At 45.8% G+C, this 25,663-nt stretch overlaps 1 protein-coding gene across 7 annotated transcripts in view; it reads left to right on the forward strand.

Annotated features, from left to right (window-relative positions):
* Window positions 1-3,967, forward strand: part of SUSD6 (sushi domain containing 6) — a 93,852-nt gene extending 89,885 nt beyond the window's left edge. For all 7 annotated transcript variants that reach the window (XM_089907876.1, XM_022570264.3, XM_089907880.1 and 4 more), the window contains one exon: window positions 47-3,967. In XM_089907876.1, coding sequence (XP_089764002.1) covers window positions 47-72 — 26 coding nt within the window. In that variant the 3' untranslated portion in view covers window positions 73-3,967. The remainder of the gene's footprint in view (window positions 1-46) is intronic.
* Window positions 3,968-25,663: the final 21,696 nt, after the last annotated feature.

Below are 25,663 nucleotides of genomic sequence, written 5' to 3' on the forward strand. Positions count from 1 at the left end.
CTCACACGGGCTAACCACTGTGCTCTCCGTCCTCCTCTGCCCGCAGATATCCCACTGTTGAAAGAAGCATGAGGGCTGCCGCTGGCTTCTCTCCTCTCTGCCCTCCCTCCCTCTCCCTGTGGGTTTGAGCACCGCGTACTCCAGCTGCCCTGCCCGGATACCTGAGCTGCCACCTGTGTATCTGTGTATCTCTGTATCTCTGAGGGCCTGCAGGCCCACCTTGGCTGGAAACTCAAGGAAGATTCTCACCATCTGCCTGCTGGACAGCTGGAGGAGCTGGCTTTTTGCCTGGCCCAGCCTTCCCGTCTGTGTCGGGGACATCGTTGAATGTGCTGGATTGAGCCCTTCCTTCCCCGAGCCCTTTGGGTCCGCTCCAGCGAGCGAGCGCTTGGGCGGCAGCCCCCATGGGCCCGAGAGCGCTGCGTTTACTTGTGCCTTCCTCCCGCCCGTCCAGTGTCCCTGTCACGCGGGCTTGTTGCTGTCCTGCAAGCCTTGGTGGCGGCACTCTGCCACACAGGGGGCCGGGCCTGGGTCTGGCCTGTTTCCTTTGGGGGCTGGCACCGCTGCCCTTAGCGGGAGCAGATCCGAGAGTGGCTCGAATTGGGGCAAGCGTGTGGCTCCCTTGGCCTACCCTTGGTTGATGCTCAGCGCATTGCTTGGCTGAGCAGGGAGGCTGTGTAAAGTCATGCCAGAGCTGTCCCAGCGCCCAGCTCTGTAGCTCAGAGGTGCCAGCACCTGGCCCTGTCGAGTTTCCAAGAAGCGTCCAGAAGATCCCAAGGGAGGGGAGGACGGTGGCTGATAATGATCCATCGTCTTCCGCATATGCAAGTTCTCACTTCCTACTTCCAGCATCTGGCCTTCCTGGCCTCGGTCTTTTCTCTTTCCCTGGAGCGTAGCGGGGAGCTGCATGTGGCCTCCTGGGTTTGATCCTGCGCAGCTCCGGCTTCCTTGCCGGCCGAGGCCTGAGGTGAATCATCCACGGGTCGGGAGTGTCGCTGAGATGCCAGGGGATGCCCATCTGGTCGCTGGCAGTTGGGGCCAGTTGCCCTGTTCTGGGTTCATGGTGAGGGAAGGGGGCCTGAGAGGCGCCGGCGGACCGTGTCCCCAGGCAGCTGCAGGCAGCTCCGCCCCGGTCCTGAGGGTCCTCCTCACCACAGTCACGTGCCTTAGTAACTGTGCCCAGGAAGCATCCTGCTGCTTGCCTCGCTGCTGCTTTTCCTCGTTCCACCCTCCCCTGCCGCCCCTCCACTCGTCACAGCTGGCAAACGACTCCCTGGTCTTCCCGGCACCGGGAGGGCCCAAGACACAGTCGGCACACACACACACACCCCCGCCCCCCGCCCCAGCTTGTTGGTGGAGATGGTTTGGAAGCAGCCTGGCTCCGGGGCCCTGCTGGGGCCGCTCCCTCGGCCGAGGGTCCCACACTGACAGGGCTGCTGCCTCTTCAGGAGATGTGGCACTACGGAGCGCGTGTTACTGTTTTGTTTCTGAAGCACCGCGCCTCCGCTCCTTCCCCCAGCCTCTGTCTGGGGTGGTGAAAATAGTAGAGCCCGATGTGTTTTCAGTTCCTGACCTAACAGGGTAGCTCCGGGGGGGCTGCGGGTGGCCTCCAAGAGGAGAAGAACGAATGGCCCGCCCTCAGCCTCCCGCCTCCACTCTCACACGCGCACTTTACTCCGGGCTCTGCCGGGGGGCTCGCCACCCCTGTAGTCTTCCCTCGGCTCAGGTGAGGGCAGCGCCTGCGTGCGTCGGGCTCCTCCCCGCAGGAGTCCTCTCGTGCTGTGTGCCCTCAGCCCTGGCCCGAGAGCTGGAGGGAGGGAGACGGAACGGAGCAGGGCTGTCCTTGGCCTCAGAAGAGGCCGTTTTTGGAGACATGCCTGCTGGCACGGGGCCCATCTGGAGGGCAGGGTCCCCGGCCCCGCTGCTTCACCCTGCACAGGTTCTGTTCCACCCACCGGCTGCCCTTGTCTTCCTGCAAAAGAGAGCAGGGACCAGTGGGGACCAGGGGGAGGCATCCAAAGTCTCATTGCTGAGCCTGCAGCTTCTGTTGCCCAATCTTCCAACACCTGAATTCTAGTCTAGGATCTTTCCTTAAATGGAAGCTCTTACCTTTTTCTATCCAGTTACTCTGGGTTTCTCACCCAAGAGATTGCACTTTTTGTTTGCGGTATATTCAGCCACAGAGGTGACCGGCTTGGCCCGCCTGCCCTCTGAACCCTTCTTCCACTTGGCCCGCCCGCCCTGGGGATCACAAGGCCAGACTCGCCACCCGGTAGGGAAGAGAAAAAAGTCAGGAACCTCCCTGCCACGTCCCCCATGTCACTGGCTTTGCTGGGGCCTCCTGGAGTCCCCCGGCCTGTGGGTGCAGAGCCAGCCTCATTGCTGCTGACACCCATGACGGCTTACCGCAGTGAGTTTTCTGCTCCCACATCAGCCATGCGCTGCTGTTTCTAGAGCTTCTGGCCTTTGTCCCTTGCGAAGGATCAGGGCCCCCCACAGCTGCCTTGGAGTGGGGCCTGGCTGAGAGACAGGGTGGTGCTGGGGGCTGCCAGAGGGGCCTGGAGCAGGTGGGGAAAACTGCCCATGGTCTGGCTTCCCGGGCTCCCCTCCAGGGGAGTCCAGCAGAGTACCGCCCAGGAGAACGGTTGGCACCAAAGGACTTTTAAAAAGGGGTGTTTTGTTTTGTTTGTTTGTTTTGCATACATGAGCTGACTCAGTGCAGGTTTTATATCCTGGCAACTTGCAGTCACATTCCAGTGACTTTCAAGGACCGGTATGTGGTGAAAATTACTTAAACTTTCCATCCCTTTCAATGCCTTAGTTCAGCACGTAGGCTCTATCTTTTGCCATTTTTGAGTTTTGTGTGCTATGCTCCCACTTCACTGGGTGTGAACCGTGAAATGGGCCGAGTCCTGGCCACTTTGTGAGTTCTTTTGGTTTTATAAGGTATTTCAGTGTACATCCTGCTAACACTCCATTTGCAAACAGAACTCATGTTGTCATCCCCATTCTTCCTGCCCTCCTCCTCTCCCCTTCCCCCAGCTTTAAAGCTCCGTGGAGAAGCTGGATGGCAAGACGGACAAAGGTACACTTTTCCGGCTAAGTTAGTGGTGGCCCAGGAATCCTAGCACTCGGCCTTTCCCCTCCCCATCCCAGAAGAGCTCAAACCACTTGCTTTCTACATAACAATGTCACTTCCATTCCCAGGGAACATCTTGATGTAGAGAATGGAAAATGCTGCAAATATTTCTAGATCCTTGCCTGTTCCCCTCCTCCCCCCCGCCCCCCACCTTGAGAATAACGGGCCCAGGAGGGAAGGGACACGGGCTTGACAGCTTAATTCCAGATGTGCTTTGCTGAGGCTAGAGGCTGGGAGCGTTTCTCGTGGAGCCTGCTAGGGCTCCTGGCTCTCAGCATCGGGCCTGTCGTTACTGGTGTCCAGTGAGGGACTCCGAGAGGATTTTGTTTGACAGATGGGTGCACCGAGTGGTAGAGTAGCCAGTTCCCCGGAGAGGGAAAGGCAGGCTCAGCTTTCCTGGGAAGCGACTCCTCTTAACCGCCAGTTGAAAATCTGGTAGAATTTTGAATGAGAACCCCAAGGCTGAACCCTCTGCTAGGAGCTGGGGAAGATGCAGGGGCAAAGCACTCAGATCGCCAAGCAGGGAGGAGAGAGGGACGAGGAGGGTTGCCTGGCAGCCCACCACACCCTGCCCAGGCTTCTCATCACACCACTATGGAATCTCTGCAATGGTTTCACATGACACACGCATCATTGACTGTGCAGGATGTCAAGTCAGTTTGGGTTTGCTTTATTTTATTTTATATATATATTTTTTGGTATCCTGTACATTGCAGTGGGTGTGAAGATAGTATTTTAATATTTGTACAAAGTTTAATTTAATTTTAATTGTTCTATGTATATAACTGCATTTCTAAATAATAATAATTAAAAAAAAGTTCTTATGAAGGCAGTTGTGAGAGATGTGATCCTTCCAGAAAGTTTTTGCAGCAGCCCTCCCATGGGCAGGAGCTCGTGAAGGGATGAAGCGCTAGCTCTGGGGAGAGAGGTACCTGGTAAGAGGAGACAGGATGAAGGTACGGGGAAGGGAGACCACAAACGTAAGTGGAAATACATCACTTCTCTTGGTTTTTTAGTGCTCTTAGTGTGCCCCCCACTGTGCTCAAGCTGGGATTCGGCAGTGAGCAACACCGTGAGTCTGGGGCCTGCGTGGGACTCCTAACGTATCAGGGAAGCAGACAGTCACAGCACTGTGCAGTGATGGCTGTGGTCGCCGAAGTTACGTCGGGGGACAGTCAGAAACACCCTTTGGATGAGATGCCACGTGAGCTGAGATGCGAAGGGCCCGAAGAGTGAGGCTGCGGAGCAGGGCATGATGTGTGTGTGGGCGTGAAGGCAGCAGAAAAGCACATTTAGTTTGAGAAACTGAAAGGCGTCTAGGGCCGCCGCAGGCAGGGCTGAGGGCAGAGTGGCTCAGGACGGGCTGAGCGAGGTAAGCAGAGGCCAGTGGTAGGAGGCCCCGGCCAGCCAAGCTGAGAAGTTTCACTTCATCCTAAGGGCAACAAGTGCCTTAATGGTTTTAAGTAATAGAAAGACTTAGTAAGCTCTGGGTTTTTTTTTGTTTGTTTGTTTTTTGGGGAAGCTATCTCCGTCTCTTAAGAAGAATGAATTTAGGGGGATATAACATAAGTACCTGGAGACCATGTAAGAGGTTGTTGGTCTTGTGGGAAATAAGGCAGTTTGAGGAGCTAGGTAAACAGCAACACCATTCTCTGAGATGGGGAAATGGAAGGCACAGTTTGGGGAGGGGAAATGATGGAGATCTAGAGATGAAAGGGCAGAGGACATAGAGGTGAAGAGGTCATCATTGCCAGGTAGGAGAGGCCGACAGTACTCGAGCAGTTGCAACAGGTAGTAAAGTCAAGGGTGTGAGTAGAGAGATGTACAGGGTACTTTGGCATTGAAAACCAGGCCACCCTTAAATTTGCCCTTGGGGTAATGGTCAGGATGTGTTTCTCTAACAGTGTCAGGTGGGAAAACATTCTAGGGGCATCTGTGCCAAACGCCCAGTCTCAGCCTCAGAGCACCAGTCCTCAGAAGGGTCCGCACAGACGTCACTGACATTAATTGCAAGGAGAGGAAGAGAAGAGTATTGTACCAATAGGAGTAATGGTGATAAAAGCTGATCGTTAAAAAGCACTTACCCTGTACCAGTCAGGCTTCTAAGTACTCCATGTGTATAAACTCATGGAACCCACGCAGCCGCTCTAGAAGGTGGGTACCATCCCTGCCCAGAGCCCCAGACGATATAGAATGAAAGTGAGGCCTAAAGAGGTGAACTAACTTGCCCAAAGCGGAGCCAGGATTTAATTCAAACCCAGATACCCCTGCTGGAGCGATCCCCTCCCTTGGCCCGTTCCTACCCCATCACACTCTTGCCTGCCTCTCCAGGCCCTCACCCCCTTCTTTCTGCCTTTCAGAGTCTCTGTCTCACCAGTGAGCTTCAGGTAGAGGAAAAACACTTAATTTCGGGGCAGGGAAATGGCACACTGTTCACGAGGGTAATAAACTATGCTCATCTCAAAGGATGGGACGTACCCATCACGGTGTCGGGAGGAGGCATTTAAGCTATGCAGAAATGTGATAAGACATAAATTCACAAAGCGGCGGGAGTTGTTCTTCTACAAGAAAAAAACACAGGAAAGATTGCTTGTTTCAGTGAGAGGTAAGTCGTCTCTGTCGTTGGGAAATAGGTGCAGAAACACGTCCCATCAGGTAAGGTATGCTGGGTAGTCTTGTCAAAACGGGGTCAACCACAGGCTTGCGGCCTTTCTCTTGATGACAGATGAGGGGGACAAAGGCAACAGCCCGCAAAACCTGCAGAGCTGCTGGGGGAAGGGCTGTCTTTGAAGTGGTTGCCTCAGGTTGGAAAGTGGATGGGAGGAGAGCAGAAGAATTTTCTGCCCTGCTGCTGAACCCCTGCCTCCCAGTTTGGAAAGTGGAGACCCCTAGACGAGAACAAAAGTAGTAACAGTCTCCAGGGCAGGGCTTTCTCAGACTACTTAAAATATCTTGCAGTACGCCAAAGTAACACATAGGCATTTGAGAAAATTTAGAAAGGACATTACAATCACCCATAATTCCACCTCTTGCTGGCAATGTCGTTCTAATCTCATAAAATTTCGTTGACTTCATTTTTAATGGTCGTATAGTTTTCTGCCGTATTGGTAATTTGGACTTTGAAGTTGCCAAATTTTTTTTTAAATTCTTAGAACCAGTGGTTTGATAGTATTTTAAATTATTTCTCTGGCATAAACTACTGGAAGTGAAACTGCTAGATGAGAAGAAACACACATTTTAGAGTCTTTTGATATATCTCAAATTGCCCACCAAGGAAGTTATTCCAAGTTATGTTGTCATTGGCAGTGTTCATTTTCCTAAACAACCTCACCAGCATGGGGAGTTATCATTTTTAAAAATATGCCAGTTGACAGAAAATGGTACTTTGATTCACACTTGTTTCATTATTCCTGAAGTTGAATTTTAAAATATAATTTGCTTACTCTTGGTAACAAAGACATGTATCGAAAACTGTCCAAGTTTGACGTCCGAGACATCCATGTTTGAGATGAAAAATCAAAACCGCGATTCCTCTTCTAAATTAAATAATGCATTATATATAGAGAGAAAGATAGATGATAGATAGATAAATTCCTGAGGAAAGGAATTAATCTGAACCTGGGCAAGACATGACACGTTCCCAAGACGGGCCCGGGTTGCTGCTCTAAGCTCTGTGGTGGTAGAGGAGCATCACAGGGCTTGGGGACCATCCCGTCCCACACCCAGAGGTGAACAGCTGTTCGGCATTTCAGATTTCCCATGATGCCCTACGGCCCCCAGAAAAGGAAATTTCACAACATAGGAATGTCCTGAGCAGCCCATCTGGGGCAGCTTGAACTGTCCCTGAGCCTGGGGTGGCAGACGATTCCCAACTTGGCAGAAAACTGAGGAGGTTTTGGCAAGTGTGGACTTCCCCACGGCAGAGCTTCCTGTGGGAGCAGGTAGTCCAGCCTCCAACAAAGGCAGCCTGCTTGCAGGTTCAGCCTGCTGGCTGGGGCTGAAAGGAAGGACTTTGGCTCCACACAAACACACCAAGCATGGGAGCTGCTCTGGCTTCTGGGGTGGCCTCTTGAAGCCCTTCAACATCGGCTCCAAAGACTTTTTGAGACTTTGGTGCTGTAGCCTTTCTATGGGATGGCCATTCCCACTCCTGTCCTAATCATTTGTTCATTCATTCATTTGCTAATTCAGTCAACCAAAAAAAAAAAATTTTTTTTTTTTTAGGATTCACTTTACACAAAGTCTGATACTAGATTCCAGGGGCACAGCAGTGAATAAGACTCAGTCTTTGCCCTCTAAGAGTTTGCAGACTAACAGGGGAGAAAAGAGATTAAATAGCTGTCTGAAACTTAAGGCAGAGCTTAAAGAAACCTGATGGCGCACCAGCCAAGTGCCTGGGGAGTGAAGAGGGAAGAGTTCATTTCTTTCGGGACGAGCAGAGAGACTCCCTAGGGAAGGTGCCATTTGCTTTGCATCGTGAAGGATGAATTGTGTTTTAACACTACAGGTAGGGGAGTAAGTCAACAAGGAGCTGTGGAAACAACAAGGTCCTCCTGTATAACACAGGGAACTATATTCAATGTCCCATGATAAACCATAATGGAAAAGAATATGAAAAAAAGAATGTACACATGTATAACTGAATCACTTTGCTGTATAGCAGAAATTAGCATAACATCGTAAATCAACTATAGTTCAATTTTTTTTAATACTAAAACTGAAAACAACAACGACCAAACAAAGAAAAAACCCAAGGAGCTGTGGGGTGGGAAGTATGAAGAAGAGGACTCTCCAGACTGTAGAGGCCTGGGAGTGTAAATTGGTACATTCCCTGTACCAATTTGGTACAGAGAGCAATTTGGCGGCAACCATCAAGTTACAGTGCAGCTCCTCTTCCCTTCTCTTCTGAACAATTCAATTCTAATGCCATTAAGTGGGGGCAGAGTTACATATATCAGAATGGGAAACAGAACGAACACAATGAACCCTGCAGTGTCAGATTGGAATGGTAGGGCTTCATGGTTTCAATCTACATAAATAGATATAGAAATATAGATGTAATGCACGTATGCATGTACACACACACACACACACACACCCCGATATTCCCTAGCTCTTTCCAGAGGGTTTGGGAGCAGTGACACTTCAATAGCGAGCACATCTAGAGTTCAGATCTTGGCATTTAAATACTGTTTTCCACTAAAAGGAACCAGGGCTTCTTGGAGAAATGGCTGTTTCCAGAGCCCAGGCAGGAAGACTACTAGCTGAGCCTGCAATATTTTGTTGTGTTGAGCAAAAAAAGTGCTCAAGAAATGATGGGTACATGTCCAAAGGACTCCCACTTGAAGGGGCTTCTACTGGCCAAATCAGGAGCAATATGAGCATCAAAGTGAAGTGATGATAATATAATAGATTATAATCCATTGAATAAGATAGGAGACCAGGAGTCCATACGGATAAACAGAAGCCTGGTAGACATTACTTCATCTAGGGGGACAAATCAAAATCATGCACTGCCTGATAGAATGCAGTGAGAGAACCCAGCATCACTTCCATAACATGCCCTGAAATGCAACCTAAATCTAATCATGAAAAAGTGAGACAAACCCAAATTGAGTGATATTTTACAAAATAACTGGTCTGTAGTCCTCAAAATGCCAAGGTCGTACAAGTCAAGGAAACACTGAGGAATTGTTCCAGAGAAACGCAAGGCATGATTCTAAATTAGATGCTTTTGCCATGAAAGATGTTACTGGGACAACAGGCAAAACCTGAATGGAGTGTGAGTATTAGATGGTAGTAATGTATCCGTGTTCATTTCTTGTTCTGTTGGTTATATTGAGGTTATGCAGGGGCATGTCCTTGTTCATAGGAAATACATGTTAAAGGGGATCCGACAACATACTCCCCACATGGTTCAGGAAACTTTCTGTAAATTTGTTTCTAAATAAAATTATTTACTTAAAGAATATTACAATACACTCTTTGACCTAGAAATTCTACTTGCAGGAATTTTTCTGAAAGATATCCTCGCATAATACATGGCAAATCAAAAAGTATACAAGCTATTCATTGCAGTTGTCTAATAAAGCCAAAATTTGAAAATAACAAATAATCATCACCATAGGCTGGTTAAATACATATGATACATCTGGACATAAAATGAATACAGGAAAAAAAAAGAGAGAATAAAATAGCTCTGGAATAATCTGCAGGATACACTGTTGTAAAAAAAAAAAAAAACCAAAAAAAGCCAGGTGCAGAAGAGGGTGTTGGAACGCTATCATTTGTGTACAAAAAAGGATTTTTAAAATGTGTCAATGTACATCCTTTTCTGTGCACAGAGGATCATTCCAGATATGGTCAGCATTGGGTGCCTCTGGGGACGGAGCATGACTTGGGAGGAAGGGTCATTTTCTACACCTTTTGTACTTTTGAATTTTGCAGCAAGTGGATATATTACCTGCTCAAAATTAAATTATTTCTTAAAAAAACAAAATGCATGATACCTAGGTACAGAGAAAATATTCACAAAGAACTTTTGCAAATGTATCTGATCTTTTCTCTTGTTACAAATTAGTAATTTGCCTCCTGGGAAGGGACACACAGCTCCCCAAAGAGCTTTGCTTAAGAACAATAAACAGTATTCATTGCCTGTTATTTCCACCTGCCTTCCTGGAGAAAATAAAAATTATGGCTTGGAATCTTTCATGTTATGAACTGAATTGTGTCCACCCCCATGAATGCATATGTTGAAGTCCTAACTCCCAGTACCTTGGAATGTGACTGAAATTGGAGATAGCATCTTTAAAGTGGTAATTAAGTTAAAATGAGGTCATTAGGGTGGGTCCTAATCCAGTATGACTGATGTCCTCATAAGAAATGGGAATTTGGACACACAGATACAGAAGGAACACGATGTGGAGACACAGGGATAGCCACCCACAAGCCAAGGAGAGCCTCCTGGGACAGGTCCTTCCCTCACGGCCCTTGGAAGGAACCAACCCTGCCGACACCTTGATCTCGGACTTCCAGCCTCCAGAACTGAGACAATGAATTTCTGTTGTTTAAGCCACCTGGTCTGTGGTACTTTGTTACAGCAACCCCAGCAAATTAATATAACATTCAATTTCCAAAGGGAGCTCTGACCAAGGCTCTCTCCCACAGTGACGTATCCAGGTGGCAGACAGCGTGGAGGAAGCTAGTGAGGGAAAGAGCTAGAAAGATATGACGGCACCAGCTGGAGCAGGACCTTGACTGCCGTCTTAAGGATTTGGATGTGATTCCCTAGGCAAGTGGGAGCCAAAGAAGGATTTTGAAGAGCAGAAGGACAGGCTCTGAGCATATTAGGAAAGAACTTGGTGGACAATAAATTAGAGTGGAAACCTAACCAGGAGGCCACTGCAGGCATCCTGGTGAGAGAAGGAAGAGCAGCCCTCAGGTGATTAGACCAGAAGGTGGGCTTGAGTTAGTGTGGAAGAAATGAGACCATTGCTCACATATTTGGGAAGATCGTTCAGGTTAAGAGGTCTGAGGTCTCTGTGGTTGACTCTACTGTATGGAAAGGAATAAAAAAACAGGTCAAAAAGACTGTACAGGTCTTTTGAACAACATGGGTCTGAACTGTGCTGGTCCATTTATACATGGATTTCTTTCAATAGTAAATACCGCGGTACTACGTGAGTTGAATCCACAGATGCAGACCCTCGGATGTGGACATTGGACTGTAAAGTTATACTCAGATTTTCCACTACTGGGTGTGGGTACCCCTAACCCCTATGTTGTTCAAGGGTCAACCGTACATCTCTATGGTGGAGGAGAAAAAGAGGAAGAACAGAGAAATGCACAAGGGCTTTGATTGGAAAGAGGGAATGTAGGGAGCTGTGCAAAGGGTCCCGGAGTATATGGGGCTGAGGGACCAGGACCCAGGGAAGGGTCCATCAGACTTGTCCAGGGGGAGAATCAAAGCCTGTTCTAGGGAATTGCTTCTGGGGTGAAAAAAGAAGTGGTTGGCCTCTCATAGGAACATGTAGGGGAACTCGAAGGACCAGAACACAGCCCACCTGGGAGGGCAAAACCCAGGGAAGGGGCTTCCCTGGTGGCTGAGAGTCCGCCTGCCGATTCAGGGGACACGGGTTCGTGCCCCGATCCGGGAAGATCCCACATGCCGTGGAGCAGCTGGGCCCGTGAGCCATGGCCGCTGAGCCTGCGCGTCCAGAGCCTGTGCTCTGCAACGGAGAGGCCACAACTGTGAGAGGCCAGTGTACCGCAAACAAACAAAAAAACAAAACAAAACAAAAAAAAACCCCAGGGAGGTGGGGAGGTGAGGGCAATAATTCGGCTCCTCTGATTTCTCCCCACAGCAGCTCAAACTCGGAGGCTGGGAAGGACAGTTTGCAGGTGAAAGCATCTGACTTCCTCCCTCTGATAGAACAAAAGCCAACTCTTTGGGAAGAACTTAAAAAGTTGATGTCTGTTCCTTGTCTTGGCCTTGGGAGTTCAGCCCACAGTGAGGGAGCCGGGATGGCTCAGCCTGCTGGCGCCATCTAATGTCAGACTAGACACTAGTCCTCTGCCGGTCAGAGAAGGGAGGCTTAGGCCAGGCGGGTGGGATAAACTGGAAAGCTGAGATGCAGCCTGCAGCAGAGTTTTGGGCACCTGTGGCCTCCTGGGGCCGTGGAGAGGGAATGTGACCAGGAGTTCATGGGCAATGACCCTGGGACTCTGCATTAATTTACTAGGGCTGCAGTAACAAATCACCACGAGCCAGATGGCTTAAAGCAACAGAAGTTTATTCTCTCACAGCTCTGGGGGCTAGCAGTCCAAAATCAAGGTGTCAGCAGGGCCTGTCTGCCTCTGAGAGCTCTAGGGGGAGAGCCTTTCCTTGCCTCTCCCTAGCTTCTAGTGGCTGCCAGCAACCTTTGTCGCTTGTTGTTTTACAGATGCGTCCCTCCTATCTCTGCCTCCATCTTCACTGTGTCTGTGTCCAAATTTCCCTCTATTTCTGCCAGTCATCAGATTAGGATCTACCTGATCCAATACGACCTCATTTTAACCTACTGATATCTGCAAAGACCCTATTTCCAAGTGAGGTCACATTCACAGGTATTGGGGGTTAGGACTTGAATGTATCATTCTGGGAAACGCAATTCAACCTACAACAGACTCCTTTCACCCAGCAGATTTTCCCTGAGCGTCTGCAAAGTGCCAGGCCTGCGCTGGGGGCTGGGCTTGTGGAGCTGAACGTGTGGACACTGCTGGGTCCTGGAGGTTTTCGTGTGTGGCTCTTTAATAGTCTTGTCACTGATCTGTGGCCTCCTGGTTCACCCTTGACTCCTCAGCGCCCAGCAGGGCAGGTCCAGAGACTCATTATTTCACTGAAGTAGGAAAGGAAGATGGAGGAAGGGCAGGAGAGAGGAAAGAAGGGCTGCAGGAAGGATGAGGAGGGAGACACACCTGCAGACATTTAATCTGGGACTTAAGTTTGCTCAGCAGAAAGAAGGTGAGCAGGGGAGGGGCCTTCTGGACTGAGCTAAAATTGTGAGCCATGGCCTAGAAGCCTGAAAGAGGCTGTGATGTTGGGGAGCAGGGGGGCGTTTGGTGTGGCTGGAAGGGAGGGTGTGTGTGTGGGGATGTGCTGCCCAGTGGCATGGACCTGGAGACTGCTCTATGGTAAAGGGCTGGGGGGGACATTCTCATGACTTTAAATGCTACCCTGTAGGTGGAGGGGCACCCTAGGAGATTCTAAAGCATGCTTTAGGTGTCATCATTATCAGGGGTAGAGACTGAAGCAGGGAGAGACTCGTGAAAAAGGGGGAGGTCCAGAGGGCCTCCTAGATAAAAAGGGAAATTTCCAATCACAGAACTGCCTCCACTTTCTGACAGCCCCCAGGCCAGAATAAAACCATGTTGCCTTGAAACTTACCTCAAATACTTAACACAAGCTTCCAAAACAAGCCCCTGGTACCATCTTCTTCCTGAGGTGTGCATGGCAGCAAATACCAAGAAACCCCTTCTGTGTGACTTTAGGGACATTCGCTCATAGGCTGGCTCTCGTAGGCTAGCATAGCTAAGTGTCTTTTAATTCCTAGTTTGCTGTTAATAATGAACGAGTGTTTAATTTTATCAAATGCTTTTACTGACAGAAAAGATAAGATGTAACGTGTTTTTCTTTAACCTGTTAATGTAACGCATTATATTGAATAGTGATAGAATCGATTGCTATTAAACCATCCTCATATCCTTGCTAAACCCAACTTGATTATCATAAGAGCATGTAGCCGTGTGTGCCTATTTTAAAATACACTGCCGTTTTAGTTTAATTGGCATCTACTGCCAATTAAAAATTGTCACTCGTGTGCCCGTGTGTCTTAAAATACACCGCAGTTTTTGTTTAATTGGCATCTACTGCCGGTTAGAAATTGTCGCTCGCCATCTGGTTCTGCAAGACTGAAGTCACTAGCCCCTGCCGTCACTGACCCTCAATACACCCTGAAAGGGGTTCGGGGTGGAGATCAGGAATGAGGCCCTCTGTGCTTGGAGAAAAGCTGGCAGAACAGGCCTTCAGATACTTAGATATTTTCAGGAGATTTTATGAGCTCAATTTCTTGCATCTTCTCATATCTAGAAAAGGACTAAAATTGTTAACAGAGGCATCTGCTCCTCGTGACTAGCAGCGACCTTCGGCCGAAATGTGTGCTTTGCTGCACACACCCCCTTCACTAAAATCATATATATACTGACGCTCTCCCCCTCCTCTTCAGAGCAGTTCCTCAGGGCTATCTGAGAGGCTGTCTCCCGGGCTGTAGTCCTTATCTGGCACCAAATAAAACTTAACTCACAACTCTCATGTGTTGTGCTTTTTTTTTCAGTTGACATATATTCGTAAGTGAAAACGGTCTGAAAATTTCTTTTCTTGTCCTTGTTTGCTACCAGAGCTGTACTAACCCCATGGAACAATATTTTATTGACTTCCCTCTTTTGAATTTTCTGAAACTGTAGACTACAGAGTTTATTGGCTCTTAACAGTTGGATAAAACTGACCTATAAAACCATATGTGCAATTTCCTGAATGATTATTGATTTAATTTGATTTTCCATTTCATTGAGATAATTTTGGTGATTTTTTTCTATAAAGTTATCTATTTAAATATATGTTTTCCAAATTTGTTGGCATTTAGTGTTTTAATTTTTAAAAATTTTACTATCTGTCATCATGTACCCTTTATTTATTTTTCTGTTTATTAAATTACTACAAGCATATTGTTTAAAACACAAAGAAGGCAAGTAATAATGGAAAAAGCCATCTGCCTTGCCTCCCCCTCCACACACCCACTTCTGCTCCCCAGAGGCTCGGTATATAACCATTCCTGCTTTTGTACTCCTGGTATTTACACCTCTCCCTCTCTCCCACCCCTCTAAATAGATCACTCATACTGACATTTTTTACTTACCTACTTTATTTTTATTTTTTTTGAATTTTATTTATTTTTTTATACAGCAGGTTCTTATTACTTATCCATTTTATACATATTAGTGTATACATGTCAATCCCAATCTCCCAGTTCACCAAACCATCACTGCCCCCCCCCCCCCGCCACTTTCCCCCACTTGGTGTCCATACGTTTGTTCTCTACATCTGTGTCTCTATTTCTGCCCTGCAAACCGGTTCATCTGTACCATTTTTCTAGGTTCCACATATATGCGTTAATATAAGATATTTGTTTTTCTCTTTCTGACTTACTTCACTCTGTATGACAGTCTCTACATTCATCCACGTCTCTACAAATGACTCAATTTCATTCCTTTTCATGGCTGAGTAATATTCCATTCTATATATGTACCACATCTTCTTTATCCATTCATCTGTCGATGGGCATTTAGGTTGCTTCCATGACCTGGCTATTGTAAATAGTGCTGCAATGAACATTGGGGTGCATGTGTCTTTCTGAATTATGCTATTCTCAGGGTATATGCCCACTAATGGGATTGCTGGGTCATATGGTAATTCTATTTTTAGTTTTTTAAGGAATCTCCATACTGTTCCCCATAGTGGCTGTATCAATTTACATTCCCACCAACAGTGCAAGAGGGTTCCCTTTTCTCCACACCCTCTCCAGCATTTGTTGTTGGTAGATTTTCTGATGATGCCCATTCTAACTGGTGTGAGGTGATACCTCTTTGAGGTTTTGATTTGCATTTCTCTAATAATTAGTGATGTTGAGCAGCTTTTCATGTGCTTCTTAGCCATCTGTATGTCTTCTTTGGAGAAATGTCTGTTTAGGTCTTCTACCCATTTTTCGATTGGGTTGTTTGTTTTTTTAATATTGAGCTGCATGAGCTGTTTATATATTTTGGAGATTAATCCTTTGTCCGTTGATTCATTTGCAAATATTTCCTCCCATTCTGAGGGTTGTCTTTTCGTCTTGTTTGTAGTTTCCTTTGCTGTGCAAAAACTTTTAAGTTTCATTAGGTCCCATTTGTTTATTTTTGGTTTTATTACCATTACTCTAGGAGGTGGATCAAAAAAGATCTTGCTGTGATTTATGTCAAAGAGTGTTCTTCCTATGTTTTCCTCTAAAGGTTTTATAGTGTCTGGTCTTACATTTAGGTCTCTAATCCATTTTGAGTTTATTTTTGTGTATGGTGTTAGGGAGTGTTCTAATTTCATTCTTTTACATGTAGCTGTCCAGTTTTCCCAGCGCCACTTATTGAAGAGAGTGTCTTTTCTCCATTGTATATCCTTGCCTCCTTTGTCATAGATTAGTTGACCATAGGTGTGTGGGTTTACCTCTGGGCTTTCTATCCTGTTCCATTGATCTATATTTCTGTTTTTGTGCCAGTACCATATTGTCTTGATTACTGTAGCTTTGTAGTGTAGTCTGAAGTCAGGGAGTCTGATTCCTCCAGCTCCAGTTTTTTCCCTCAAGACCACTTTTGCTATCCGGTGTCTTTTGTGTCTCCATGCAAATTTTAGGATTTTTTTGTTCTAGTCCCGTAAAAAATGCCATTGGTAATTTGCTAGGGATTGCATTGAATCTGTAGATTGCTTTGGGTAGTATAGTCATTTTCACAATATTGATTCTTCCAATCCAGGAACATTGTATATCTCTCCATCTGTTGATATCGTCTTTAATTTCTTTCATCAGTGTCTTATAGTTTTCTGCATACAGGTCTTTTGTCTCCCTAGGTAGGTTTATTCCTAGGTATTTTATTCTTTTTGTTGCAATGGTAAATGGGAGTGTTTCCTTAGTTTCTCTTTCAGGTTTTTCATCATTAGTGTATAGGAATGCAAGAGATTTCTGTGCATTAATTTTGTATCCTGCAACTTTACCAGATTCATTGATTAGCTCTAGTAGTTTTCTGGTGGCATCTTTAGGATTCTCTATGTATAGTATCATGTCATCTGCAAACAGTGACAGTTTTACTTCTTCTTTTCCAATTTGTATTTCTTTTATTTCTTTTTCTTCTCTGATTGCCATGGCTAGGACTTCCAAAACCATGTTGAATAATAGTGGTGAGGGTGGACATCCTTGTCTTGTTCCTGATCTTAGAGGAAATGCTTTCAGTTTTTCACCATTGAGAATGATGTTTGCTGTGGGTTTGTTGTATATGGCCTTTATTATGTTGAGGTAGGTTCCCTCTATGCCCACTTTCTGGAGAGTTTTTATCATAAATGGGTGTTGAAATTTGTCAAAAGCTTTTTCTGCATCTATTGAGATGATCATATGGTTTTTCTTCTTCAATTTGTTAATATGGTGTATCACATTGATTGATTGGCATATATTGAAGAATCCTTGCATCCCTGGGATAAATCTCGCTTGATCATGGTGTATGATCCTTTTAATGTGTTGTTGGATTCTGTTTGCTAGTATTTTGTTGAGGATTTTTGCATATATATTAATCAGTGATATTGGTCTGTAATTTTCTTTTTTTGTAGTATCTTTGTCTGGTTTTGGTATCAGGGTGATGGTGGCCTCCGAGAATGAGTTTGGGAGTGTTCTTTCCCCTGCAGTGTTTGGAACAGTTTGAGAAGGATGGGTGTTAGCTCTTCTCTAAATGTTTGATAGAATTCACCTGTGAAGCCATCGGGTCCTGGGCTTTTGTTTGCTGGAAGATTTTTAATCACAGTTTCAATTTCATGACTTGTGATTCGTCTGTTCATATTTTCTATTTCTTCCTGGTTCAGTCTTGGAAGTTTATACCTTTCTAAGAATTTGTCCATTTCTTCCAGGTTGTCCATTTTATTGGCATAGAGTTGCTTGTAGTAGTCTCTTAGGATGCTTTGTATTTCTGCAGAGTCTGTTGTAACTTCTCCTTTTTCATTTCTAATTTTGATTTGAGTCCTCTCCCTCTTTTTCTTGATGAGTCTGGTTAAAGTTTTGTTAATTTTGTTTACCTTCTCAAAGAACCAGCTTTTAGTTTTATTGATCTTTGCTATTGTTTTCTTTGTTTCTATTTCATTTATTTGTGCTCTGATATTTATGATTTCTTTCCTTCTGTTAACTTTGTGTTTTGTTTGTTCTTCTCTCTCTAGTTCCTTTAGGTGTAATAAGGTTAGATTGTTTATTTGAGATGTTTGTTGTTTCTTGAGGTAGGATTGTATTGCTATAAACTTCCCTCTTAGAACTGCTTTTGCCTCATCCCATAGATTTTGGATCGTTGTGTTTTCATTGTCATTTGTCTTTAAGTATTTTTTGATTTCCTCTTTGATTCCTTCAGTGATCTCTTGGTTATTTAGTAACGTATTGTTTAGCCTCCATGTGTTTGTGTTTTTTACGTTTTTTTCCCTGTAATTGATTTCTAATCTCATAGCACTGTGGTCAGAAAAGATGCTTGATATGATTTCAGTTTTCTTAAATTTACTGAGGCTTCATTTGTGACCCAAGATGTGATCTATCCTGGAGAGTGTTCCGTGAGCACTTGAGGAGAAATTGTAATCTGCTGTCTTTGGATGGAATGTCCTATAAATATCAATTAAATCTATCTGTTCTATTGTGTCATTTAAAGCTTGTGTTTCCTTATTAATTTTCTGTTTGGATGATCTGTCCATTGCTGTAAGTGAGATGTTAAAATCCCCCACTGGGCTTCCCTGGTGGCGCAGTGGTTGAGAGTCTGCCTGCCGATGCAGGGGACACGGGTTCATGCCCCGGTCCGGGAAGATCTCACATGCCACGGAGCGGCTGGGCCCGTGAGCCATGGCCGCTGAGCCTGCGCGTCCGGAGCCTGTGCTCCACAACAGGAGAGGCCACAACAGTGAGAGGTCTGCGTACCGCAAAAAAAAATAAAAAATAAAAATTAAAAAAAAAAAAAATCCCCCACTATTATTATGTTACTGTCGATTTCCTCTTTTATAGCTGTTAGCAGTTGCCTTATGTATTGAGGTGCTCCTATGTTGGGTACATAAATATTTATAATTGTTATATCTTCTTCTTGGATTGATCCCTTGATCATTATGTAGTGTCCTTCCTTGTCTCTTGTAACATTCTTTATTTTAAAGTCTATTTTATTTGATATGAGTATTGCTACTCCAGCTTTCTTTTGATTTCCATTTAGCATGGAATATCTTTTTCCATCTTCTCACTTTCAGTCTGTATGTGTCCCTAGGTCTGAAGTGGGTCTCTTGTAGACAGCATATATATGGGTCTTGGTTGTGTATCCATTCAGTGAGCCTGAGTCTTTTGCTTGGAGCATTTAATCCATTCACGTTTAAGGTAACTTGTCGATATGTATGTTCCTATTACCATTTTCTTAATTGTTTTGGGTTTGTTTTTGTAGGTCCTTTTCTTCTCTTGTGTTTCCCACTTTGAGAAGTTCCTTTAACATTTGTTGTAGAGCTGGTTTGGTGGTGCTGAATTCTTTTAGCTTTTGCTTGTCTGTATAGCTTTTGATTTCTCCATCGAATCTAAATGAGATCCTTGCCAGGTACAGTAATCTTGGTTGTAGGTTCTTCCCTTTCATCACTTTAAATATGTCATGCCACTCGCTTCTGGCTTGTGGAGTTTCTGCTGAGAAATCGACTGTTAACCTTATGGGAGTTCCCTTGTATGTTATTTGTCGTTTTTCCTTTGCTCCTTTCAATAATTTTTCTTTTCCTTTAATTTTTGCCAATTTGATTACTGTGTGTCTCGGCGTGTTTCTCCTTGGGTTTATCCTGTATGGGACTCTCTGTGCTTTTTACCTTTTAAAAAATGTGGCCACTGGAAAATTTAAAATAATATGTGTGGTTTGCTTTTGTGGCTTTCATTATATTTCTATTGAACAGTGTTGGTTTAGATAATCATTGTCATACTGGAGGCAAAAAATAAGAGAAAAGAAGAGAGGAAGGGAAGGGGAAAGGGAGGAGGGGGTGGGGGAGAGGGAGAGGGAGAAAGGAAGGGAGAAGGAGGGGGAGGGGAGAAGGATTATCAGAAACCTCCTAGGACTGTAAAAGTCTGTAGGCTCCTCCCAAGACCATGGTAGGGTGGTGAGGTTCCAGAAAATGTACTACAGCCTGTTAATGTCTATCAGAAGATTGCTCAAGTGTTTTATCAAGAATGCAAAATTCTTCTGAGAAAGAATAGCTATTTATACCAGACCAGAGAGTTCCATTCCTGCTTAGATTTGGGACAGTTTCTTCCTCAACCCCCAGAGAATATGATTCCATGGGTCTAAGGAGGGCCCAGAAATTGCATTGTTAAGCAGACCCACCAATGGGGTGATTGGTGTTTCTCTGAGTTTGAGAGCTGTTGACTTAGAAGGTGGTTGTATAGACTTGGTGACCCCACTGGAAGGGCTAAAGGTGCCACGAGAGGGCCTTGAAATGGGCCTTTGAGAAAAGCCCTGTGCTTCGTAGAGTGTCACCTGAAGGGAAATGGGAGAGAGGCTTCAGGGTGAGACCAGGTCTCAGTCTCTCTGGGGGTGGGGTAACTCCCAACACTCACCCTTTTAAATCTAGCCCCCTGTGCTCATGGGTTGAGTTCGGTGGCTCAGGCCCGTGCTCTTCCGATCTTACTGTTCATCTAGCTTTTAAACAAACTTTGGAAAGCTATGTACTTTTCCCCACATTTTTTTTTTTTTTTTTTTTTTGCGGTATGCGGGCCTCTCACTGCTGTGGCCTCTCCCGTTGCGGAGCACAGGCTCCGGACGCGCAGGCTCAGCGGCCATGGCTCATGGGCCCAGCCGCTCCGCGGCATGTGGGATCTTCCCGGACCGGGGCACGAACCCGTGTCCCCTGCATCGGCAGGCGGACTCTCAACCACTGCGCCACCAGGGAAGCCCTTCCCCACATTTTTAAGTAGACATCTAAAATCTTTCATCATCTAGTTAAATAGTTGCAAAGGATGTAATTTCAGGTGTAATTTCAGTATTGACATTTCACAAAGAAACCATTAGATCACTTTTTAATAAATCCATTGGGAGCTGCATATCATTGCAATTTGATACTCATCATGGTCCATTTTAATACACAGGAACCAGCTCTGCTAATGAGACAAAAATTTATATCATTCCTTCTCTTCTTGAGCTCACCTCCATTCCACTGCCCCCATAGAATTTTACCCCAATGTAATGTGTTTTTATATCTGAAAGTATTTTTAAGCACCGCTTCATATTTCTATGCATCAAAATTAAGTGTATAAATTGAAATTTTAAAAAATTTTATTACCTGTGATCAAAACAACATAAAATATTACAAACACATTACAAGTTTTGATAGTTATTCCATTTCAAAAGTAATTTTACTGGAAATACATCTCTTAATGGGGTGGATAGGGCTATTTTTTCCATATAACCTTGGATGAATAATATTAATTGCAAGAAAGAGACATCTATACATTTAAGTGCTGAAGAACATTCTCTATACAGACAAGTTGATGGGAATGGGTGGAGTTTTGTTGCCGTAATCCCACTCAGTTTGTGAAATTCCGAGTCATACATAAAAAACCTTTTTATGAATGATCAAAAACGATGCTTAATGAGGTGTCAGCTGGCAACCTGGTTATGTCCCCCTCCGATTATTCTGAAAGCAAAGGATTGGAAACCATTTGACTCACGAGGGATTTGTAATCCTGTTATTAGACACATCGTTTTTTTGATACCTACCCAATAGTATTTCTAATGATCCCTTCGTTTGATGCCTCGGAGGTGCTCCTCTCTCACTGGACAAAAGAAAGTTAACCTCCCACTCATCCGGAATCTTTGTCTAGTGGGAAAGGGGCTAGTGGAAAGGAGATGCCTGAAACAACGGGAAAGTTCACAATCAGATCAACTTGGGAAAGAGTTCACATCAAATTGGAGGATTGTCACAGACTTTATGTTTGTGTCCCCCAAAGTTCATATGCTGCGATCCTAACCCTCAAAGAGGTGGTATTTGGAGGTGGGGCTTTGGGGAGATAATTAGGTAACGGGATCAGTGACATTGTAAAGGAGACCCCAGTGAGCTTCCTCATGCCTTCATCCACGTGAAGACACAGTGGGAAGACGGCCGTCTACGAACCAGGATGTGGGCCCCCATCAGACACCTAACCTGCTGGCACCTTGATCTTGGACTTCCCAGCCTCCAGAACTGTGAAAAATAAATATTTGTGGTTTACAAGCCACTCAGACTATAGTACTCTGTTATAGCAGCCCACACTGACTATGACAAGGATCTTGAATGGCAGGTGGACCTCTTAAAATGGAATTTAGTGCCCAGATATCCCTTGGGAAGTCTCGGTGTGTCCCCCAGGGGTTCACATAGCCCAGACATTCTGTGCCATAGCTGCTGCAGCTGAGAACTCGACGTAAACATAACCTCGACCCACCGGCAAGGAGGTGACAGCTGCTCCCTGGTATGTTTTGTGGCCCATCACACCCAGAGCTGCCTTTCAGTTCAGCTGGTTTCCCTTCCATGGGAAAATGGCTTCTTAGCCTCATCCTCTCCTTTATGTGTCATATTCCTTCCTTAAACTTCTCTGGGTAAGTCCTTAAATTTTTCTTCAGCACATATCCAATATTTATTGCTTTGTCATGGTAGTAAAACTTTGAGACCTCTGAGATAAACAGCTTGAGTTAAAATATTTACTTGTTGGGCTTCCCTGGTGGCGCAGTGGTTGAGAGTCCGCCTGCCGATGCAGGGGACACGGGTTCGTGCCCCGGTCCGGGATGATCCCACATGCCGCGGAGTGGCTGGGCCCGTGAGCCATGGATGCTGAGCCTGCGCGTCCGGAGCCTGTGCTCCGCAACGGGAGAGGCCACAACAGTGAGAGGCCCGCGTACCGCAAAAAAAATAAAAATAAAAAAATAAAAAAATTTACTTGTTGTGCAACCTTTGGAAGTTACTTTCAATAAGCCTCGTCCTTCTCCTACGAAAACTTGTTTTGTTTTGAGGTTTAAGTGATTTAACGTACACGAGATTCTGAGCACAAAATGCTTTGAGACTCAGAAGAGAAACCACTGAGCAGGTCTCAGGCTCTGTTGTTCCATCACGTTAACTCTGCTCCTCCCTGGCCCCGTTTTCCTGGGGAAGGTTGGGTCAGGGAGGCAGAGAGGCAGTGTGCTGAGTTAGGGCTCTGGGCAGTCAGTGTCAGAGCCTCAGAAAGGAAGGGGGGCATCCACAGTGTCTGAGACCCTCAGCCTGAACTCAGTTTCACCTTCATCCTCTGCTTGCAGAGGCACATCGCTGCACTCTGTCCACCCTCTAATCCATAATGAAGGTGACCTTGGCCGTAGAAAGAGTTTAGACCGACTTGGGTTTGAATCTCCGGCTGTCACTAATAGTTATTGAACTTGGGAAATAGACCCCTTGGGACATAGCTCCTCTCCCATAAAACAGGCTCAGCAATACGCATCTTAGGGTTAACGTGAAGGTCAAAGGAGATAAGTCAATGAAAACCCTGGCGCAGTGCTGGGCATATAGTAGGCCCCCAATTATTCCTGAATGCTACCAGGTACAGTAGGTAATTATTACGGTATCTTCCTAGTTAGACGTAGTGAGGAAAACAGGCATGACTCAGGCAGACACGGTGGTTTCACACACCCTCACCCGAGCAGAGCCTGGTGTAGGAAGACAGATAAGCCACTTTGGCTTGCTCTGGTGGAAGGGTGGTGGGTGGTTGTGAGTTAGATCCAGGGCACACTGGGCCATTTTGAAGTTGAGCTGCTTGTTTGTTCAGCATTGGAGGTGTCAGTCTGGTTTACAGCACCCCTCTGAAACTTCATCCTCATCTATGATGTGGGCTCTCTGATGGCCATGCTTGTACCATGGGACATCATTTCCTCTGATTGGACCGGACACACATCTCGCCCAAACTGGGCTTATCAGATTTTCCTCTCCAGGGAACTTGGAATTGGGACAAAGAGCTTCCACTCTCGTGCTGGGATCTGCTTGTGGACGGAGGAGATATAAAACCTGGGTGATATGATGTGGCCATCTTCTGCCATATGCATTGAGAGATAGGGAAAGCCAGGCTGCAGGGAGAGAGGAACTGAAGTAAAAACAAAAACAGAAAACAGACAGGAGAAAAGAGACTATATTCCTGAGTTCTTGACAGTTCCCACTTCCTGTTTCCAGACTACTTCTCTGACCTGGGCACATTCTTGCCCTCGGGTTTCATGAGACACTTTCTGAGTCCTCAGTGATGAACCTATCTTTTGCTGCTTGCACTGGATAATGTTGCATGTTAAGCTATTTCATGCTCAAGTTACAGAAGTCAACTTGAGCTAGCTGAAACAAAAAGAGGAAATTAGTGCAAGGTGCTGGGACATCTCATGAAATTCAGGAGGTTTAAATCAGTTTCAGAAGGTGCCAGCATCAGGGCAGCTCTGGGTATGTCAGCCACAGACTGGGAAGCCGACTTCTTTCCGGCACGCTGCCATTAAGATGCCTCAGTGTGGGGTGTTTCAGCTCAAAACTCCAAATTCCAGGGGTGGAGAGAACCTCATTGATCTGTGATGTGCATGTTAGTGATGCCTGTGGAGTAGCTCCAGGCAGCAGCAATATAACTGCTGAGAGAATTTACTATGAGGACAGGACGTGCTGCTCCCCAAGAACAAGGAGTGGGCACTGACCAGCCAGTGCAAGTGACATCCTGTGAAAGCTGGTTCCTACAATTTACGGCTCAAGGGGAATCGTTCTTCTCACTGAGTGGGCTGCGAAGGTTTATAAAACAGTGTCTCTGACATCAAAGAATTTATAATCTGCCCACAAATAATAATACTCCAAGGCAGCCTGTGATAGCTGCTAGAGATGTACAAAGATGAAGTGCCACAGGAGTTTCGAGACAGGCAAGATGTCTTTGAGCTGTTGGGACTACAGCCCAGACTCCAGGCCATGTCAAGGTTGGCAAATGACTTACTGAATGAAACACTAAAAATACACTTAACGTGCCTTATGGTAACAGCCAGGAACATGTATTTACAAATAAATGTTAAATGCAATAAAACAAGAATGTGTTTTTGATGGACTAATCCAGAGTATGTGAGCCAGGTTGACATATGCAAATGTATAAGGTGAAAAGTAGACACACACCAGCTGGACCAGGGTCTTGTCTGAATTTGAAGGCAAATTAGTCCTATCCCTATACTTTTGGCCCCAGCCCAGACTGTAAGTTTCTAGTCCGCTAGTCTCCCCAAACCCTCGTCCCCATAGTGTTCATGCTTGGGATCTTACAGGCTGATGGCCTTTTCTCCATTGGCCACTGGAAAGCTCCTTCCAAGACAAACACATTCTTAATCTGCTCACAAAATACTCCCTCCATGTCTTTGCCTCAACAAAAACCTGAGTGGTTTTTTAAATTTTCCTAGCCATATATATGGGGATTCCTTTCAACTTGATCTTAGAAACTGCTCTGACCCATATCTGTCTCCCATGCTTCAGACCTATGGGTCCTGCTGCCTGATGGAATCTCCTCCCTGGACGTTGCAACTCAACTAACGTGAGTGAGCGCGCGGGCATTACCCCTTCTTCCTGTATCTTCTACAGCACCCACTCTACAGCCTGGAAGTGAAATTTGATTCTTATCGCCCTTACTCTCCATGGCAAATCGATCACCAAGTTGTTATAATTTGCCTCCTCAATATCACTCCCATTTGTCCCCTTCCTTTACCAGTGCCCCATCAATCCCATGATTGACTTAATGCGCAACTCTTTGCTGTGCCTCACCATCTGTGTTATCTACTGCTATGTGACCAGCTACCCCAAAACTTAATAGTTTGAAACCACAAATATATATTATCTCCCATAGTTTCTGAGGATTACGAATCTGGGAGAGGCTTAGCTGAGTGATTCTGAGGGTCATTTCTGAGGCTGCAGTCAAGCTGTCAGCTAGGGCTGCAGTCGTCTCAAGGCTGTCGGGGTGGAGGAGCTGCTTCCAGGCTCACTTACGTGGCTATTGGCTGGGGGCTTCAGTCAGACTCTCCATAGGTTGCCTGAGGGTCACAATGTGGCAGCTGCCTTCCCCACAAGGGTGTGTGTGTGTGTGTGTGTGTGTGTGCGTGTGTGTGTGTGAGAGAGAGGGAGGGAGGGAGGGAGGGAGGAGTTCTAGATGGAAGCCATAGTCTTTTTAA

This window comes from Delphinapterus leucas, chromosome 2 (assembly GCF_059928025.1).
Source record: "Delphinapterus leucas isolate spDelLeu-1000000601 "Yukka" chromosome 2, BTC_Dleu_Yukka2, whole genome shotgun sequence".
Classification (NCBI taxonomy): domain Eukaryota; kingdom Metazoa; phylum Chordata; class Mammalia; order Artiodactyla; family Monodontidae; genus Delphinapterus; species Delphinapterus leucas.